Source organism: Chiloscyllium plagiosum, chromosome 22, assembly GCF_004010195.1.
Source record: "Chiloscyllium plagiosum isolate BGI_BamShark_2017 chromosome 22, ASM401019v2, whole genome shotgun sequence".
Taxonomy (NCBI): Eukaryota; Metazoa; Chordata; class Chondrichthyes; order Orectolobiformes; family Hemiscylliidae; genus Chiloscyllium; species Chiloscyllium plagiosum.
Genome location: NC_057731.1, coordinates 42021629 through 42041834, shown reverse-complemented (window position 1 = coordinate 42041834; position 20206 = coordinate 42021629). Strand labels below are relative to the sequence as shown.

Genomic DNA, 20206 nt, shown 5'->3' with positions numbered 1-20206 from the left:
AGTATATTTCTGTTTACCTATAGCTGTTGTCTAAGTACTGATGTTAAATAATAATTCTTGTTAAGGTCAGAAATCTAGTCCATGATTTCTATCATTGTTGGTCTGAAAATCATGAAAATTGGGGTACTATGTGTACTTTATAAAATAAACTTTAACATTTGGTACAACTTGAGGAGTAGTCGGGCTCAATTTATAGTGTACTACCCCAGTTGGCTGCAGCATCACTCCTGGTGTCACGTCTCTGGATGCAGAAACATCTGTTCTCCTTTTGATATAATCCTCTATCACTTTGGTTTTCCCACTCTTTGTCATTCTCTCCCCCATGCAAGACAGTCATTCTGAGCCTTGGAGTTGCCTCTCATTGCATTCCCTGATACACCAACTCCCTCAGCTGTAAGCAAAACAGAAAACCTGTTTGAGAGGTTTATGAGCTGCACTTTTTTTTTAGATTACATTAGATTACATTACAGTGTGGAAACAGGCCCTTTGGCCCAACAAGTCCACACCGACTCGCCGAAGCGAAACCCACCCATACCCCTAATCTAACACTACGGGCAATTTAGTTTGGCCAATTCACCTGACCCTGCACATCTTTGTGACTGTGGGAGGAAACCGGAGCACCCGGAGGAAACCCACGCAGACACGGGGAGAACATGCAAACTCCACACAGTCAGTCGCCTGAGGCGGGAATTGAACCCGGGTCTCTGGCGCTGTGAGGCAGCAGTGCTAACCACTGTGCCACCGTGTCGCCCACCACTTCTTGCTTGATGTTTTTACTCTATCTGACAATCACCCATTCTCTTTCTGCCTTTGCATTCCTTAGCTGCAGTGTGACGACCCTGTTGTATAAATTATCCATGAAAATTTTAGTCTTGCATATAGTCTGCAGTGACTCCAGTTGCTGCTTTAGATCCAAAACACAGATTTCCAGTAACTACAACTGGATACATGGTTAGAGACAAAAAAACTGCAGATACTGGAATCCAAAGTAGACAAACAGGAGGCTGGAAGAACACAGCAAGCCAGGCAGCATCAGGAGGTGGACAAGTCAACGTTTCTGGTATAGGTGGGGGACATGGGATGAGTGGTGAAGTAGAGATCGGTGAACACAGGTAGAGGGTGCGACTTGGTTGGTCGACGGGGGGGAGTTAATCGGATTCGTGACTGGAACTGTACCCATCGCCAGTCCTTGGTTCGTGCCACTCTTCCTACCAACCCCCCAAACTCCCAGGTACTTTCCCCTACAACTGTAAAAGATGCAAGACCTGCCTGCACACCACCCACCTTGTCTCCATCCAGGGCCCCAAACAGTTGTTCACCTGTCTTTCCTCCAACCTAATTTACTGTATCCGGTGCGAAAGACCAATTTTTACATTAATTTAGGATAGTAGAAATACCCACCAATCTTTACTTATCAAAGTCACCATTCTGAAGGTAGGTCATTGGACCTGAAATGTTAACTCTACTTTCTCTCCATAGATGCTACCAGACCTGCTGAACATTTCTAGCAATTTCTGTTTTTGTTACCATTCAACCTGTGCAGGCTTCTGATGCCATTTAGTAAACTGTTTTTCCTGCAATATTACCCTTTGAATATTTTCAAACTCATCCATCCTGTTCAACTCTTGGTCTCCTTAAAACTGTTTTCCAGTGAAGTTACACTTCTGATTTTCTATATCTCTCAAATCAAAAAATCTCCAGTGCTCTTGCACGCTCTTTTAAGCTGCCTCCCTGACCTTGTGCTAACTCTGAACTGCCCACAACTCTTTTGTCCTGCTTTAAGTCTGCCTGATTTCATGCTGGCTCACTGCAGACTAAGTTTAACAGTATTTTTAATTGTATTTTTCATGGTTGAGATGAACATTGTACAAAAATATCACAAGACCAATGCTAGATTTGTCTGAACCACTACTACCAGTACTGAGTTTAATTTTTACTTTCTCCATTTCAGGCTGGTGGTTTGTCAGTACAGCAGAGGAGCAGGGCTGGGTCCCAGCCACATATCTAGAAGCACAAAATGGAACCCGAGATGACCTGGACATCAGCACTACAAGAGCTGGAGAAGGTAATGGATCCACTCTTCAAATATGCCACTTGCTGCTTTGCTTAATCAGTACTCAGTGATTTAATTTATTTGGGTAACGCATTTCTCAGTTCAGAAAAGAGTCACATCAGATTTGAAACATTCATTATGTTTCTCTCTCTGCAGATGGTACTGGGCCTGCTGAATTTTGCCCAGCACTTTTTGTTTTTGTATGCAATGATGTGAGTTTAACTTATTCAGGTAAAGCATTGCCAGTATACTTTCTCAGATAGATCTGTGTCCAGTGTAAGAGAAGCTAAAGTAGATGTTGGTCTTTTGGATGATGTGGCTGAATTAATAATGGAGAACTAAAAAATGGTAGAAGCTTTGAACAATACTTTTGTATTTTTCTTTATAGTAGAAGACTGAGAATGATTCAAAAAATAATTGAGAAAATCAAGGGGCAAAGAGAAGGGTGATACTTAAAGCAGTTGAAAAAAATACTAGGAAAACTAGCATGATTAAAGGCTGACTAATCCCTGGATCTGATGGCTTGCATTTTAGGGAGTTAAAAGAACTGGCTGAAGAGGTAATAGATGCATTGGTTGTAATCATCCAGAATTCCCAAGTTCTGAAGAAGTGTCAGCAGATTGGAAAGCCTGTGTCCAAGGAAGGACAGAGACAGAAAGCAGGAAATAGTAGGCCACTTAATCTAATGTCGGTCATTGGCAAAATGTTGGAATCTGTTATTCAGAAAGTAGGAGCAAGATAGTTGGAAAATCGTGTGTCAGCATGCAAGAAAAATTGTGTTTCACAAATTATTAAAGGATGCAAAAAGCAGAATGGACAATTGGGAAGCAATAGATGTAGTGCTTTAAATTTCCCAAAGGTGGGAAATTCAGTAAGATGCCACATAAAAGGTTATTACACCGTAAAAACATTAGATATAGGAGCAGAATTAGGCTATTTGGTCTATCACGCCTGCTCTGCTGTTTGATCATGGCTGAACTACTACTCAATTCCATTCTCCTGCCTTCTCCCCATAATCTTGATCTCATTACAAATCTAGAACTTAGCTATCTCTGCCTTAAAGACATTCAATGATTTGGCCTCCACTGCCCACTGCGCAATGATTTCCACATTCTAACTACCTTCTGGCTGAAGAAATTCCTTGTCATCTCTGTTCTAAAAGGCTTTATTTCTCTTTGAGGTTGTACCCTTAAGTCCTAGTCTCTCTTACTAATGGAAACATCTGCTTCATGTCCACTCCACGCAGACCTCTCAGTATTCTGTAGGTTGCAATGAGATCTCACCACTCCTCAATCCATCTAAAATCCATCAAATACAGACCCGGAGTCTTCAACCATTCCTCATATGACACACCCAGCATCCTGGGATCATTCTTATAAACCTCCTCTGAACTTTCTCCAAGGCCAGCACATCCATCCTTAGATACAGGGATCAAAACTGCTCACAATATTCCAAATGACCAGAATATTATACAGCCTCAGTGGGACTTCTCTGCTATTCCTAACTGCCAACTGAACCTGAATGTTAACTTTAAGAGAAACCTGAACTTGGACTCCCAAGCGCCTTTATGCTTCAGATTTCTAAAGCCTTTCTCATTTAGACAATAATCTATATCTCAATTCTTCCTACCAAAGTGCGTAACCTCATGCTTTCCCATATTGTATTGCATCTGTTATTTCTTTGCCCATTCTCCGAGCCTGTCCAAGTCCTTCAGCAGCTTTCCTGCTTCCTCAATACTATCTGTCCTTCCACTATCTTTGTGTCACCTGCAAATGTAGCAACAATACCCTCAGTTCCTTCATCCAGATTGTTAATGTATAATGAATATAATTGTGGTCCCAACATAGACCCCTGCAGAACTCTGCCATCCTGAAAAAGACCCCTTTATCCCCACTCTCAACCTCCTTCCAGTAAGCCAATCTATTATCCATGCTAGTACCTTGCTTCTAATACCATAGGCTCTTGCCTCATTTCACATCTTCCTGTGCACCACCTTGTCAAAGGCCTTCTGGAAATCCATTGTCTAACTTTACTTGTTTTCTCCTCAAATATTTGTAATAGGTTCGTCAGGCATGACCTCTCCTTGATGAAACTGTGCCCATTCAGCCCTATTTTACAATGCCATTCCAAGTATTCCCCAATTCCATCCCTTAATAATGGGCTCAAAAGAACTGAGGTCAGGCTAACCGGCCAATGATTTACTGTTCACTGCCTCCCTTCAGTCTTAGCAGGGGTGTTACATCAGCCATTCTGGGACCGTCCCGACTCCCGTGATTCCTGAAGGATCACAACTAATGCCTCCACAATCTCCTCATCAACCTCCTTCAGAATTCTGAAGAGTAGTCCTGGTGATTTATCCATCTTCACACATTTTAGCTTCCCCACCACCTTGTCCTTAGTGATGGTCACTACACTTACCTCTGACTTGCAACTCTCTTGAAGTTCTGGGATGCTGCTGGTCCCTTCCACTGTGAGGACTGATGTAAAATACCTATTCAGTTCCTCCGCCATTTCTTTGTTCCCCATTACTACTTATCCAGTCTCATTTTCCAGTGGTCTAATGTCCAGTCTTGCCTCTGTCTTCTCATTTAGATAACTAAAAATCTCTTGCAATCTTCTTTTACATTACTAGCTAGCTTGCTCTTATATTTCATCTTTTCCCCACTTATTGCTCTTTTAGTTATCCTCTACTGATTTTGAAAGGATTCCCTATCCTCTGACTTCCCACGAATCTTCACTACATCGTCTTCTTCTTTGGGATGAATTTCTGCTGTGCCCCCAAATTATTGCCAGAACATCCTGCCATTGCTGCTCCATTGTCTTCCCTGTGAGGTTGCCCTTCCAATCAACTCTGGCCAGCTCTTCCCTCATGTCTTTGTAGTTACCTTTGCTGAATTGTCATCCTGTTACACCTGATTCCAGTTTTTTCCTTTCAAACTGCAGGGTGGATTCTATCATGCTATGGTCACTGCTCCTTAACAGTTCCTTTACTTTATGCTCTCTAATCAAGACTGCCTATTACACATCACCAAAACCAGAACTGCATGTTCCCTAATGGGGTCTACCACAAGCTGCTCCAAAAATCCAACTCGTAGACATTCCACAGATTCCTTTTCTTGAGATCTTCTACCAACCTGATTTTCTCAGTCCACCTCCATATTGAAGTATTTCATCATAGTACTTGTAATAGTGCCTTTCTTATGTGCCTTTTCTATCTCCTGATTTATTTTCTTCCCCACACCCTGACTGCTGTTACAAGGCCTATACACAAATTGTTTTCCTTTACACTTCCTTAATTCTACCCATCGCAGATTCTACACCTTCTGACGTGATATTTCTTCTTGCTATTGATTTAATTTAATTTCTTACTAACAAGGTAACTCTCCCGCTTTGTCCATCTACCTGGAAGTTTAGTTTCCAGCCCTGACCCCTTTGCATGTCTCTGTGATACTCACAACCTGCCAATTTCAATCTGAGCTGCAAGCTCATTTACCTTGTTTCATCTACTGTATGCATTTAAGTACAACACCCTCAGTCCTGCATTGACTGCCCACATTCTCATAGCTGTCCCCTTATCTGCTGTGTCTGAAGTTGGATTTCTGATTCTTTCTACACTTTACTTGTTCTAGAAACTTTAATCATCTCTGCTGAGCCCTCCCACTTTAACGTTTTCCCGTGCAACTGAATCTAACCTTTCAGTGTTTAGTTTAACCACACAAAATAAGAACTGATCATGTTGGCATTGTATATTAGCATGAATAATGGATTGGCTAACTAATAGGAAAAGAAATTATAGTGAAATCAAGCAGAGTCAACGTGATATTATGCAAGGGAGATCATGTTCTTTGAGGATCTATTAAGAAAGCTGGAATCACAACACTTAAGAACAAAGTTAGAGCTCATAGAATAGAAGGGCAGGGTGAAATGTACATACAAAGATGGCCGAGTTATAGGAAACAGATATTACATGGGCTGACGAAGAATTCATACTGGAGTTCCTTAGAGGTCGGTGTCGGGACCTCTGCATTTCTATAAATGGTCTAGAGCTTGGGTACAGGCGCACTTTCAAATTTTGTGGATGGTACATAACTTGGAAACATTGTAAACTGCAGGGAGAGCAGTGTAGAACTTGAAAAGGATAAAGTGTATAATCTAAAAGGTGTGCAGGAGCAGAGTGACATAAATGTAAACGTGCATAAATCATGAAAGGTGGAAGGAGAGGTGGAGAGAGTGGCTCATAAAGTACACAACAGCCTGGTCTTAATGAGAGCTTAGAGTGTAGAGCAAGGAGTTTATGTTGAATTTGTATAAAATACTACTTAGGTCTTAGCTAAAATATTGTGCCTACTTCTGGATGCCAAACTTGAAGAAACTTGTGATGATGTTGGTGAGAGTGCAAGAAATGTTAAAGGGTTGAGGAATTTCAGCTGTTAAGATAGATTGGAGTGATTGGGACTGCTCTCCTTGTTGAAGACAAAGCTAAGAGGAGATTTATTCAAAATAGAACTCTGGTCAGAGCAAATAGGAAGAAAATGCTCCCACTTGTGAAAGGATCAAGAACGAGAGTGCACCGATTTAAAGTAATTAGTGAAAGAAGCTGATGTGAGGATAAAGATTCTAACGCAGTCGTTAAGGCTTAGAATGCACTGCTTGAGAGTGTAGTGGGGGCTGGTTCAATTGAGACATTAGAAAGGGATTTGTATGGTTATTTGAACAGGAAGAATGTGCTGGGTTATGGGGAGAAAGTAAATAATGGCACTGAGTGAAATGTTGCATTACAGAGCCAGTGCAGACATGATGAGCTGAATGATCTCCTTCTCTACTGTACAAATCTAATTTAGTGATTCTGTTTGCTCATTTGAATGAAAGTAAGATAGATTTCATTGAGAAAATTTAATATTATGGAATCCAGTCCATGAATAATTTTGCTTATGACATGTGATTGGTTGCTCAGAGAAACGGGGAAATTTAAACACGCATTCTAAAGCTCTCCACTGTTAGGGTTTTCTTATCCTCATGTTTGTGTCTGTTAATAGAGGTTTACTACTATGATTAATCAACGATTGTTGTATTATCCAACTACCAGTATGGTACAAGGTGAATCTGTTGGACCTTGGTCTTTTCTTGTCCAGCATGTCCAATATTCTTGTTGCATCTAATGTTTCCATCTACTAATTCATTGTGTATTGATTTAATCTTTACTCATTTTCTCGCTTAGTTCTTAAAATTGTATCTCTTCATGTAATTTCTAGACCTTATTTGTTCACCTTTTTCCAGTTTATTTTCAGTGATTGTTTTGAATCATTTTGTTGTACAACAGCAATTATTTTTTAACTCTCTGAGTACTGTGGGTGGAAATAATTAATCTGTTCCAATAATAAGGCAATTGGAGCTACAAAAAGTTGTTCTGTAAATTTATTCTTTGAATTAACATCATCCTGCAGCCCAGGACCAAGGTTTGAGCTTCAGCATGAGGGAGAAGTTTTCTCTCTAGTGAATACCAGATTTTACGTTGGCCCATTTCAACATGAGAATCAGATCCATTGTAGCCAGGGAATGACCCCATATCTGTTTAATGAAGGGTTCCTGATACAGTGTTCATTTGCCTCCAGTACATTGGATCACATCTGTGTCAGGAATAGGGAAGTATATCTCTCTTCTCTCCTTGTTCTATGAACATGAGAAATAGGAATAGGAGTAGTCCATTCAGGCTATGGATTTAGCTGTATGATTCATTAAGATCATGATTTACCTGATTAAGGCTTTAACTTCATTTACCTGCCTAACTCACATAGCCCTTAGTTCCTTTGTCAATCAAAAATCTGTCGAACTTAAATAGATTCAGTTACCCAGCCTCCACTGCTTTCTGTAGAATATAGGATCGTGGGACTAGGAGCACAAGGTTTTCATTTAGTTCTTCGAGCTTGTTCTAACATTCAGTAAGATAATGACTGATCTGCTTATGATCTCTTCTCGAGTTTCATGTCTGCCCTGTACTTGTTTGTCTATCAAGAATTTCTCAAACTCAGCCTTGAAAAATGTGAAAGACCAAGCCTCCACTATTTTCTGTGGAAGAGAATTTCACATTGTAATGACTCTCTGAGAAAATAAAATATCCTAATTTCTTTCTAAAAAGGGAGACGTATTATTTTTAAACTGTGTCCCCTAATTCTTGTCTCCTCCACTAAAGAAAACATCTCTAAGTATTCATCTTGTCCAATCCTCTCAAGATCTTAAGTGTTTCAATAAGATCACCTCAATCTTCTAAATGGAAATATGATGTTGAGGGGAGGGGGAATGGTGGAGGTGGCGTGGATGAGGGTGGGGTCAAGGTTGGGGCAGAGGTGGACAGGGGGGCGTGGTTGGACATGTTTGGGTGCGGCCGGGGGCAGACTGGGCAACGCGGTTGGTCGGTGTTGGGGGCGGGGTGGGGTTGGATTGGGGACGGGGTTGGGGGTGGATAGGGTGGGGGCTCGCACACGGTGCTGCTGCCTTGTCTCCTGTATGGGGAATGGACGTAGCAAGTGCTCGCTACGTCAATCCCATTGAACTGATTTTGGAAGAGGGGAGGGAGGCCAGTACTCATTGGAATATATAAGAATGAGAGGTAATCTTGCTGAAACAAACAGGATTCTTAGAGGATTTGGCAGGGTAGATGCAGGAAGGCTATTTCCCCTTGTGGGATGGTCTAGGACCAGAGGGCATAATCTCAGATGAAGGGGTCACACCATTAGGACAGAGATGGGAGGAATTTCTTCTCTCAGAGCTTTGTGAATTTGTGGAATTCTTTACCACAGAGGACTGTTGAAGCTAAGTGATTAAGTATATTTGAGAGTGAGATAGTCATTTTTAGTCAATTAGGAAATCAAGGGTTATGGGGAAAATACAAGAAAATGGAATTAAGGATTATCAGATCAGCCATGACCTCATTGAATGGCAGAGCAGAGTAGATGGGCTGAATGGCCTACTTCTGCTCCTGTGCCTTATGATCTTATGGTCTTATGTGCCTTCCTAATGACTTATTGTACCTGCATCTTTGTGATGCATGGACAAGATAATGCAGATCCAACTGTACTACAGCATCCTCCACTGTCTTCCAATTTAAAAAAATCTGAACAACCTTACATTTTCCCATATTTAGAAGGGAAATTGTGCAGATGCTGGAATCTAATGTAGACAAGCAGAGGCTGGAAGAACACAGCAAGCCAGGCAGCATCAGGAGGTGGAGAAATTGACTTTTCGGGTGTAACCTTCTTCAGGACTTGGATTCCAGCATCTGCAATTTATTTGTCTTGAACCAAGTTTGTACCACTGTGAAGTCTCTTCAAAGAATGCCCACTTTGAAGAAGTTCTCAGCAAAGTCCTGAAGAAGGTTTACACCTGAAACGTTGACTTTTCGACCTCCTGATGCTGCCTGGCCTGCTGTGTTCTTCCAGCCTCCTGCTTGCCAGTGAGACTGACATCTCTTGAAAAAATAAAGATTACATTCCATTTGGCAAACTTTTACCTAGTTACTTAACTTAGCAATACCCCTTTGCAGACTTCTGTACACTCCGTATACCTTACTTTTCTACCAACTATTGTATCATCTGCAAATTTGGCTACAGTGCAGTCTGCCTCTTCATTCGAGTTACTAATACAAAGCAAAAGTTGTTGAGGCTTTAGCGCTGATGTCTGCGACAGTTCACTCTATGCAGTTTGCAGTCTGAAAATGACCCATTTATCTAACTCATTTCCTGGTAGTTAGCTAATCCTATATCCATGCTAATCTCTTACCCCAACACCTTGAGCTTTTAGCATGTGCAGTAACCTTTTGTTTCATGTTTATAATCTCTTCACCCAGTCCAATATACAAAGTGGCTCCAGTTTTCCTACTGTGTCTCCAAAATTGTTAGGCTGAGAGTGTGTGGATGTTTCACAATGATGTAAGGTGGTTGTTACTCAGAGTGTTAAAAGAGCTATTACTTATTTGTAGTCTCATTGTCATTACTAAAAATAAAACTGCTTGTGATATCTGGACTGGAGAAATGTTTGGTTTGATTAAACATAAGTGAGCAGTTAGCACTGAAAACCGATAGTATCCGCAGAAAATAAATAAATTGCTGGATTCTTAGCTTTCGCTTTGAAAGCACTGAGCCAGACTAAGATCCTAGCACAGATATTGTGGGGAGAGATATGCCATGGGCCTGGGTAGCATCCTTGGTACAGTACTGGTCCTCATTTCCAGTCTCTCACTTAATCATAAGACATCAGAGCAGAAATAAGCAGTTCAGCCTATTGAAGAGTCCGTTCACTTTTCCCCCATGGCTTCCTCTACTCACCTGACTTCTTCAAACAAATGAAGATATAAGTAAACACACTGGAACATCACCACCTCCAATTCATACATTGTTTTATCTTGGACATCTACTACAAGCATTGCATTAAGATTCTGGAATCATTATCAAACAGAATTGTGAGAGCAATGTCACTAAAAGGAATAGAGCAATTCAGGAATGCCTAGGGCAACCAAGGCTGGGCAATAAATGCAGCCACACCACCAGTGCATTCTATAATTTATTTTTTTTAAGTGTGTAGGTGATTGAAGTGGCTCCCTTAGCTTTTTTAGTGCAGTTGCATGTGCTCTTTCTCTAAGAAGCCAATCTTTGTGTGACCACTATTTGTAGTTTCACCTAAGAGAGGAATACCAGTGACAGTATTATTCGATTTGCTCACTGCTGGTTTACTAAAACCTCAGAAATATGGCTTATGGATGAGTGACTAAATGCCAAAATTATAAAAACTGACATGCTGGGAACAGTCTTTGGGGTTCTACTAAAAGATTGTATTTTCACTGGTTCAGAGACTTTCCATTTCAGCTCTCCATTTCTGCTAAGGTCTGTTACTATCTCCTTGTGATCTCTACATTTATGAATTTCTGTGAGATCTGCAAATTTGAGATTTGTCATGTATTTCTAAAACCAGTTTAATGGTCTAGTGATAGGTTGCATCTCGAAGCTAAAGCCTGTGTCAGTTTTGACTCTGCTGCTTTTACGTTTCTGCCAGTATTTTCATGGCAATTGGTAAGTAATCTTGTCAGCCTATTAACCAGACAGCCAGTATGACTGACAGAGCATGCCTTCTGCACAATGACTCCTGTTGCTGTATTTGAGAATGTACTGAACAGAAGGAGATTGGTCACAATAGGCCACAACCTAATGCGTACCCCAGCCTGTCACCAATTTTAGATGCACCTTGAGACTGCAGCTTTTGTTCAGTTCTACTTGACATCAGTGGGATTTTATGAACCATTTTATATAGAACCATCCTATGTAGGCTAGCTCATAGAGGCCTGAAAGCATGAGGTAAATTCCCACGGCATTGAGTGTTTAGCGTCTTGTTATGCACTGAAGGAATCACCAGTCTACTGCACCAAAGTGCTGGTATGCTTCCCACACCTTTGGATTTTCTACTTTTACTTGACCTAAACTAAGACTAGCAGCTCATGCTAGAATACAGTTTTATCAGCATGAGAGACTTTCTGCTGATGGAATTTTTCTAGAATTGTTCTTGAATGAGTTGGGACAATGACTGATAGACTGTCTTTTCATGCAAGATCATCAAAGACAGAACTTAGTCTTGTTAATTTTTGATATTCATATGCCCAAATTCATGGGATTCTCTGAATAAAACATCATTAGCTTCATTCTTGGCCAGCACAGCTCTCTGCATCAACTCATTAATTGTCCAAGTCAGATAATTTTCTGCACTTGTTTCTCTTTTTGCTCACACACTGTTACTTACAGAATTTCGCACAAATGCTGATGACACTCAGCTCTATTTCATCACTAGAATTACAGATCACCATCAAGTCTCTTGATTGTTGTCACCTGTTATCAAAATACTTACTGATTCCTTTGCTACTTCAGGCTCAATTACTCTGATGTTCTCAAAACTTCCCATTTTATACCCTCTAGTAAGTTCAACATTTCTAAGATTCCATGATAGATTCTAATAAACACCAGGTTTCCTTCACCAATTACCCTTGTGCTCACTGAAGGCAGCCATTTAAATTTAAAAAGTTTATTCTTAATTTCAAATCATTTTATGTCGTTACCCTTTCTCTCTTCTCATCTCCTCCAACTCTACAGCCTCCAATATCTCTGCTCCTTCAAGTTTTGATTCTTGCACATACCCCATTTAATCACACTATCATTGATGGCTGTACCTCCTTGGAATTTCCTACGTAAACCTTTTTCTATACTACTTGTGTCCTCATTTAAGAAGCTCCTTCAAACCTACTACTATGGACAAGTCTTTGATAACTTGCCCATATATCTCCTCATATAGTTCGTTGTCAAATCTTATCTAATAATGCTCCTGTGAAGTGCTTTGTGGTGTTTTGCAATGTTAAGGATGTTATATATTAAAAAAGAAGAAATAGTTTCACATATAAGAGTCCATGGAGCCTGCTGTACCGTTCAATAAGATCATGACTGATCCTCTGCCTGAACTCCACTTTACTGTTACATCTCCACTATCTTTAAACAGTTAGTCATTAAAAATCTATCAATCTTAGTTTTGAATATATTCAACAATTAAGCATCCGTAGCTTTGGTTAGAGAATTCCAAAGTGTTGTGGGTAAACCACCAGAAGTTTTCTTTAATTTAGCTACTTATTAAGAAATCTCACAGACAGTCAGGTACTGAAAGAATGATTTAATCTTTGTAGCTTATAGCAACCAAAATAGATAGCTCAACTAAGCAAGTTAAGCCTCCCAACTCAACCTGGCTATTACCTGACTAATGATGGAATCTGGCTAGGATTCCACCAATCGTGCCTGTCCCTGGAAGTCTTCAGTGTTTGATCCTTCTGCAGTGTTGTTCTTCAGAGTTCTGCTGAGGGTGGAGTTCTGGTATTTAGCTCTTAAACAATTTTCTCTCTTTCAAGTTTGCAGTGTGACATTATTGATGATGCATTATTTTTTTTTAGATTAGATTAGATTACTTACAGTGTGGAAACAAGCCCTTCGACCCAACAAGTCCACACCGCCCCGCCGAAGCGCAACCCACCCATTCCCATACATTTACCCCTTACCTAACACTACGGGCAATTTAGCATGGCCAATTCACCTGACCTGCACATCTTTGGACTGTGGGAGGAAACCGGAGCACCCGGAGGAAACCCACGCAGACACGGGGAGAACGTGCAAACTCCACACAGTCGCCTGAGGTGGGAATTGAACCCGGGTCTCTAGCGCTGTGAGGCAGTAGTGCTAACCACTCTGCCATTCTCAACAATGACTACACTCTTGTAGACCTCAAGTCTGCAGTTTGTCTTCTTATCAGAGGTAGCGCCCCGTTCCCTGTTACATTCAGGGTTAGTTGTCTGTTTGAAACACAGCTTTTCCCGAAATTAACCATTTCACTTCAGACCATTCTTTCTGCAGGCAGTTTTAATTGCCCTATTTGTCACAAGGCAGCAGATTACCAAGCAGTTGTTATCTTCTCTGTCCCAGGAAACAGTGTGTTCATGTTGTGTCTTCCCAGAAATGGTTAATTCACATGATGTTTTCAATTCCTTTATAACTGTTTCTCCTTGACCCTTTCATCTTGAGGAACATTTAATTCCAGCAAGAGTTATTATTGATTATTTCAATCCATGAACAGCTACTAAAGTTGTGAAGTTACATTGTGACAAGAGATTCACAATTTTTTGAGTGAAGGCATCCATATTATCTCAGTCTCAGATGGTTGGCTCCTTATTCTTAGCATTTAACCCCTAATCTCTCCACCCAGGGAAAATTGCCTCTTGCCATTTTGGTATCTCTCATTTTTCTAGAATATGGGCTCATCTTAGTCACTCACTCCTCATAGGGCAACCTTGTCAATCTAGGAACCAACCTAGAGAACATTAATTGTTCTACATTAAAGCTAGTATTAACATCCTCACCTATAAAGACCAAACCTGTGCACTTTATTCCTGGCGTTATCTCACCAAAGTCCTAAATAAATGAAGTTGCTGTTATAGACAATCCTTGATACTATGGACAGCTTATTGATGAGACAGAAGAGCTTCAGATCTATGCTTCCCCACCTTTACAATTAATTACCAGCCAGCTCTCATCATTGAATTCTGGTTTATGCAGCTAATAGTTGCCAAGATTGGGCACAAGTTATGGGGATATGCAGCTTTCTTGAATGTATTCTGCATTACTAAACTGAAGGAATACCTTGGACCTTTTCTAATTTACAGAGTCATAGATGTCAAGAGTACGTAGCCGTGATCAGCTTTGGGTGTTTTTACTATAAATGGATTATTTATAGAGGTTCAGCTCCAAAACTTCCTCCAGTCTTGATTCTCGTAATTGCTTTGTCAACATGTTCATCTCTTTGTTGTAAACACTTTCCTGTTTGTTTTTTGTGTGTTTTGTTTTCACATTTCCCTCCATGCTTGTAGTCACTAAGAGACGCAAAGCCCATCTGCGGCGGCTGGACCGGAGGTGGACTCTGGGAGGAATGTGTAACCGCCAACAAAGCCCAGGTGAAGAAAGCTCTGCACTCTCTTACAGCATGCACAATTTCATGTTTAATTCCGTGACTGCAAGAAAAGAGAAGTGGTGTAAGATTAAACACTTTGTATTTCACAGTACTTCTCTTTCTAAAAAAAAAGGATGTTCTAACCTCTGATGCAGCTGGGTGTGTGTACATGTGTCTTGTGTTACTGTCAGTGTGCCACTTTGAGCGTTTCTGGTGGTTTTGACTTGATTTTTCATTCGTTACAGTTCCTTCTGCAAATCTTTATTTTCAGTAGCAGCAGAGTAGATGCAAACAAAACCTGGGTCAGATTGAGTAATGTTAATTTTAACTTTGAGGTAGAGCGTTAATGGAGAATTCTGAAATAAACCTATAAGTACAGTTTTTAAAATTACTTCAGAGAAAACTCTTAAAATGAATGCAGTAAACAGAAATAAATGATGATATTCCTTAAATGATGGTGAACATTGATATTGCAGAAGGTGTGAGAGTTATGTGGCTGAAAGTGGGGCAATGTTGACATAAATGCAACAAATTCATGATTTTTTCAAAGCTTAACAATAGAACTGATTAGTAAGCTTGCTGTGGTAAATTATAATGAAATATTTTTTTTAATGCAGCTACATTTGTTCACCATCTGTCAAATCCATCTGATCTGAATCTATGGCCCCAGATTTTGTTCCTGTGTTACAACAGCTGAAGAGGATTCATATTGGACTTGAAACATTAACTCTGTTTCTGTCTAAGATGCTGCAAGACTGGCAGAGTTTCTCCAGAACTTTCTGTTTTTATTTGAAATTCTTATCATGTTGCGATAATTCTTGCTTGAAGAGTCTTTTGCGGCAGAGATCATTAATTAATCCTGTCTTGTTATATATCATCAGATCTGAACTAGCCTATCTCCAATTGGTTACAGAATGCAATGTCCTGAGAAGCTATCCCAAAAGTTCTATAACTCATCCTGAAGGTTACCTCCACCAATTTGATTTATCCAATCTATATGAAGATGAAAATTGCCCATGATTATTGCAGTACCCTTATTACAAGTCTTCATCTAAATGGCAAACCACCTACGAACTTAAAACATTCACTCCCTCCAGCACCGATGCAAAATGACAGCACTATGTACTAGTTACAAAATGCATTGCAGCAACTAATCAAACCTTGTTCAACAGCTCCTTCTAAATTCACAACCTCTATTACGTAGAAGGACAGTAGTTATATGTCCTGGCTACCACCTGCAAGTTCACCTTCAAGACACACTCCATCCTGACTTGGGAAATTATCACTGTTCCTTCGCTGTCAGTTAATTAAAATCCTGGAACTCCCTAACAGCATGGTAGGTGCACCTGCACCAAATGCATTGTAGCGGTTCAAGAAGGTAGCTCACCATCACTTCTCGATAATTTAGGGCTAGGCAATAAACGCTCAGCTAGCCAGTGAATCCTTCATCCCAATAAATTTATACTCTGTCTTACAATATAGCTACTGCTATCGGACCCATAAATTACTCCCACCAGTGACTTCTTTCCTTTGCTAGTTCTTATCTTTACCTAAACTGATTCTACATCTTGCTCAACAGAACTACCTGATCTCTTTTCCTTTCTTCCTATTCTTCTAACATGTCACATACCCTTGGACATATTGTTTCCAGCCTTGGTCATGTTGCAACCATGTCTCTGTAATAATTAAAGCTCAAATATTTCTGTTTGTGTTATCAGTTCATCATGTCATGAATGTTGTATGCAGTCAGTTGAAGAGCCTTTAATTCTGTCTTTTCACTTCTACTTCCCTGCTCTGATGTGCTGGTGCACTCATATGTTTGCTCACTCTTTCCTTCCTGTCACATTCTGGTTATACCTCTACCACTAATGTGATAAATTGACCATGTCTTAATAAAAGCTAAATATAGGGTTCCCCAGTTTATAAATGTCCGATTTACAAATGCTCGTACCTACGAACATGATCCCCTACAGGGGTGTAATTTTAATGATCTGACATTCGAACATTTCCTGTACTTATGAACTGCTAATTTATGTTGTACTGCATTGTGTTCTGACTTGCATACAAATCGATTTGCAAATGGACTGAAGAACAGAACCCATTCACAACCTGGCAAATGCCTGTAATGTGGATGCTGGAAATTGGAAATAAAAAGAAAAAAAAATGATGGCAGCATCTGTGAAGAGAGAGACAGACTTAATTCTTTAGTCTGCTGTGATTTTTTTCAAATCTACTCATTAATATTCTGAATCTCCTCTGACATGAACTTTTTATTTCCCCCCATCATTTAGTCCTAGTTCTATGATTTGCTAGACATTGGTCTCAGCAGTGTGCAAGTGAAGGCTATCCCAATGATACAGCTCCCTCTTTCCCCAGTGCTAGTTCCATGCCCATAAATTTAAATTTTACATGCTACATATATCACTGTTCTTTCATTGTCACCGGGTCAAAATCGTGGAACTCCCTCCTTAACAACTCTGTGGTTGTGCCTGACTACAACAGTTCAAGCACGCAGCTTAATACCATTTTCTCAAGGTCAATTTGGGATTGCCACCAACGTCCGTAATCTGAGAATGAATTAAGAAACACCAATCTTGCAAGTTGTTAAATTCCAATTGTCTAGTTAGGATTTAACGTCAACATGTTATGCCAGTTTACAAATTAGAATAACATTTCTGCAAATACACCTATACACTACCTCAGTGTGTGCTAATAAATTGTACTGTACCTGCCAGTGTGTACTTCATCCGCTTTGTTTCCTCCATTGCCCCATTCCTATTTCATTCCATTTCCACTTTTTCCTGCTCCAAATCCATGCCATCTACAAACATAGTCCCCACTGCTTGAACAAGAGACCAGTGTAAATATCACACATGATCAGTTTCATTAACTTATTTTTAAAAATGCAACAATTCCTTCCTCAGTTCTTGGTTTTAAAATAGTCCCATTTACATTTTAGTCCATAATCAAAATACAGTGATAGGTTCAGAATCATGGGGCAAAAGGGACAAAGAAACTTAAAACAATTGCAGTCACCATGGAGAAGGTCCTGAGAAAACTAATAGAACCAAAAGCTGACACCCAGTTCCTGATGGACTTCATCCTAAGGTTTAAAAGAAGTGGCTGCTTAAATAGTAGATGCATTGGTTTTAATTTTCTGAAATTCCCTAAACTCTAGAAAGATGCATCAGGTTAGAATATCACAAATGTGAATCCTCTATTCAAGGAAGGGGAAACAAAAATAACTCAAGAAACTACAGGCTACATAGCTTAACATAAGTAAATTTTATGGATATGGATGTTATTGGCCGGCATTCCTTACACATCCCTAGTTGCCCTTGAGAAGGTGATGGAAATCTGCCTTCTTTAATTGCCACAGTCCTTTTGATGCAGGTGGACTCGGAATGTCATTAGGAGGGAATTTCAGAATTTTGACCCTTCGATAGTGAATATATTTCCAAGTCAGGATAATGAGTGGCTTAGAGGGGAACCTGCAACTGATAGTGTTCCCTTGTATGAACCACCTGTGTCACTAGAGGTTATGTGTTTGAAGGTGATGTTTAAGAAACATGGTGAATTTCTGAACTACATCTTGTAAATGGTACACTCTGCTGCTCTTGAGTGGTGCCAGGTAACTTAGAAAATCTCAGTACAATTAGGAAGAGTCAGCATGATTTTGTGAAAGGGCATGTTCCAAAGAAATCTTTGGATTTGAAAGAATAAATCTGTTTCTCTCTCCACAGATGCTACTAGACTTGATGAGTTTCTCCAGCAATTATCGTTTTTATTTCAGATCGCCTGCATTTGCAGTATTTTATTTTAATTTGTGAAAGCAAAATTGTATTTGACTAAGTTATTGGAACTTTGAGGAAGTAACAAGCAATGTGAAAAAAGGGATGTGTTATACTTGGATTTCCAGAAGGCATTTGACAAGGTGCTGCTACAAATATTACAATGCAAAATAAGAACACATCAGATAGGGAATAACCTAACAATATGGATAGAAGAATGGTTAGCTAACAGAAAACAAGGAGTAGGGATAAATGGTTAACTTTTGGTTTTGCAAGCTATTAACTCGTTGAGTCCCAAAGGATCAGTGCTGGGGCCTCAACTATTTACAATTTATATTAATAACTTGGATAAAGGACCTGGTTGTTAAACTTACTTAAAGATAGTTAAGAAAGTAAGTTGTGAAGAGGACATATGGTCTGCAAAGCAAATAAGGTATGTTAAGAGAGTGGCAAAAACTGTCAGGTACAACATAAGAACTGGGACCTCAGCTGTTTGATATGCTAATTGCTGATCTCATCTCAGCCTCAGCGACACTTCCCTGCCCCTCTCCACAACCCTTCAAACCATTGCTAATTAAGAAATTGTCTAACTTCTCCGGAAACTTACTCAAAAGCCCAGCATCCACAGCACTATTGGGTAGTGAATTTCACAGATTCATGATTTTTTGAGACATGTAGTTTCTCCTCATCGGTTTTAAATCTGGTACCCCTTATCCTAAAATTATGACCTCATGTTCCAGATTGCCCCACTTGAGTAAACATCCTTTCTAAATCTACTTTATCTATCCACTTTAGTGTCTTAAATACATCATTTAGATGTCCTGTCATTCTTCTAAACTCCAGACAGCATATGTTTTTCATAAGACAAACCCCTCATCTGTGGATTCAATCTAGTGATTCACCTCTGAGCTGCCTACAATCCAAATACAGAGAAACCTTGATTATCCGAAGGACACAGGCGAGGAGTATTTTGGTCGGTTAATCGAATGCTGGAGAACATAGTTTAGCCAAGCATCAGGACCTTGTGATCTTGCCAGATATTCTGAAATTTGGATCATCAAATACCGGATAATCGAGGTTCCTCTGTATACTTCCTCAAGTAAGTGGACAGAATTGCATGAATACTCCAGGTGTAGTCTCACTAATGCCTTGTACAGTTGCAGCAACACTTCCATACTTTTAAACTCTATTCCTTCTGCAATAATTGCCAAAAGCTTAGATGGAATATGTTGTATGAAAATACGAAATTGTTCACTTTGGCCGGAACAAAAGGAAAGCAGCGTATTATTTAAGAGGAAATGGAATATAAAAGTCGGGATGTTTTGCTACAACTGTACAGGCACTGCAGATCATATTTGCATTGCTGTGTACAGTTTCGGTCATTTCATTTAAGAAAGGATATAAATATGCTAGAAGCAATTCAGAGGAGGTTCATTCAATTGATATTGGGTTTGGGTCTGAGGAGGCAAGGTTAGAAACATTGGGCCTGCCTTCATTGGAGTTTACTGAACATTGAATATCTTTGAATATTCAGTTCCTAGTCCTATTCACCACATAGAGTCATAGAGTCATTAGAGATGTACAGCATGGAAACAGACGCTTCGGTCCAACTCATCCACGCGGACCAGATATCTCAACCCAATCTAGTCCCACCTGGCCCATAAACAGGGGAACCTCGATTATCCAAACAAGATGGGCGGGCACTATTTTGTTCGGATAATCGATTATTCGGTTAACCGATTAAATGACTTTCCTCTGGGGCTCGGAGTTTTTAAAGTCTGCTCCTTGTGCATGAAACTGCAGAAGCACACAGCGCGCGAGCCCCCACCCCTGGGCAACACTG

At 40.0% G+C, this 20206-nt stretch overlaps 1 protein-coding gene across 2 annotated transcripts in view; it reads left to right on the top strand.

Moving 5' to 3' along the window:
• sh3pxd2aa (SH3 and PX domains 2Aa) overlaps positions 1-20206 on the top strand; it is a 310500-nt gene that overhangs the window by 232943 nt on the left and 57351 nt on the right. For both annotated transcript variants that reach the window (XM_043712866.1, XM_043712867.1), the window contains 2 exons: positions 1952-2065; positions 14493-14576. In XM_043712866.1, the coding sequence (XP_043568801.1) occupies positions 1952-2065; positions 14493-14576 (198 nt within the window). The remainder of the gene's footprint in view (positions 1-1951; positions 2066-14492; positions 14577-20206) is intronic.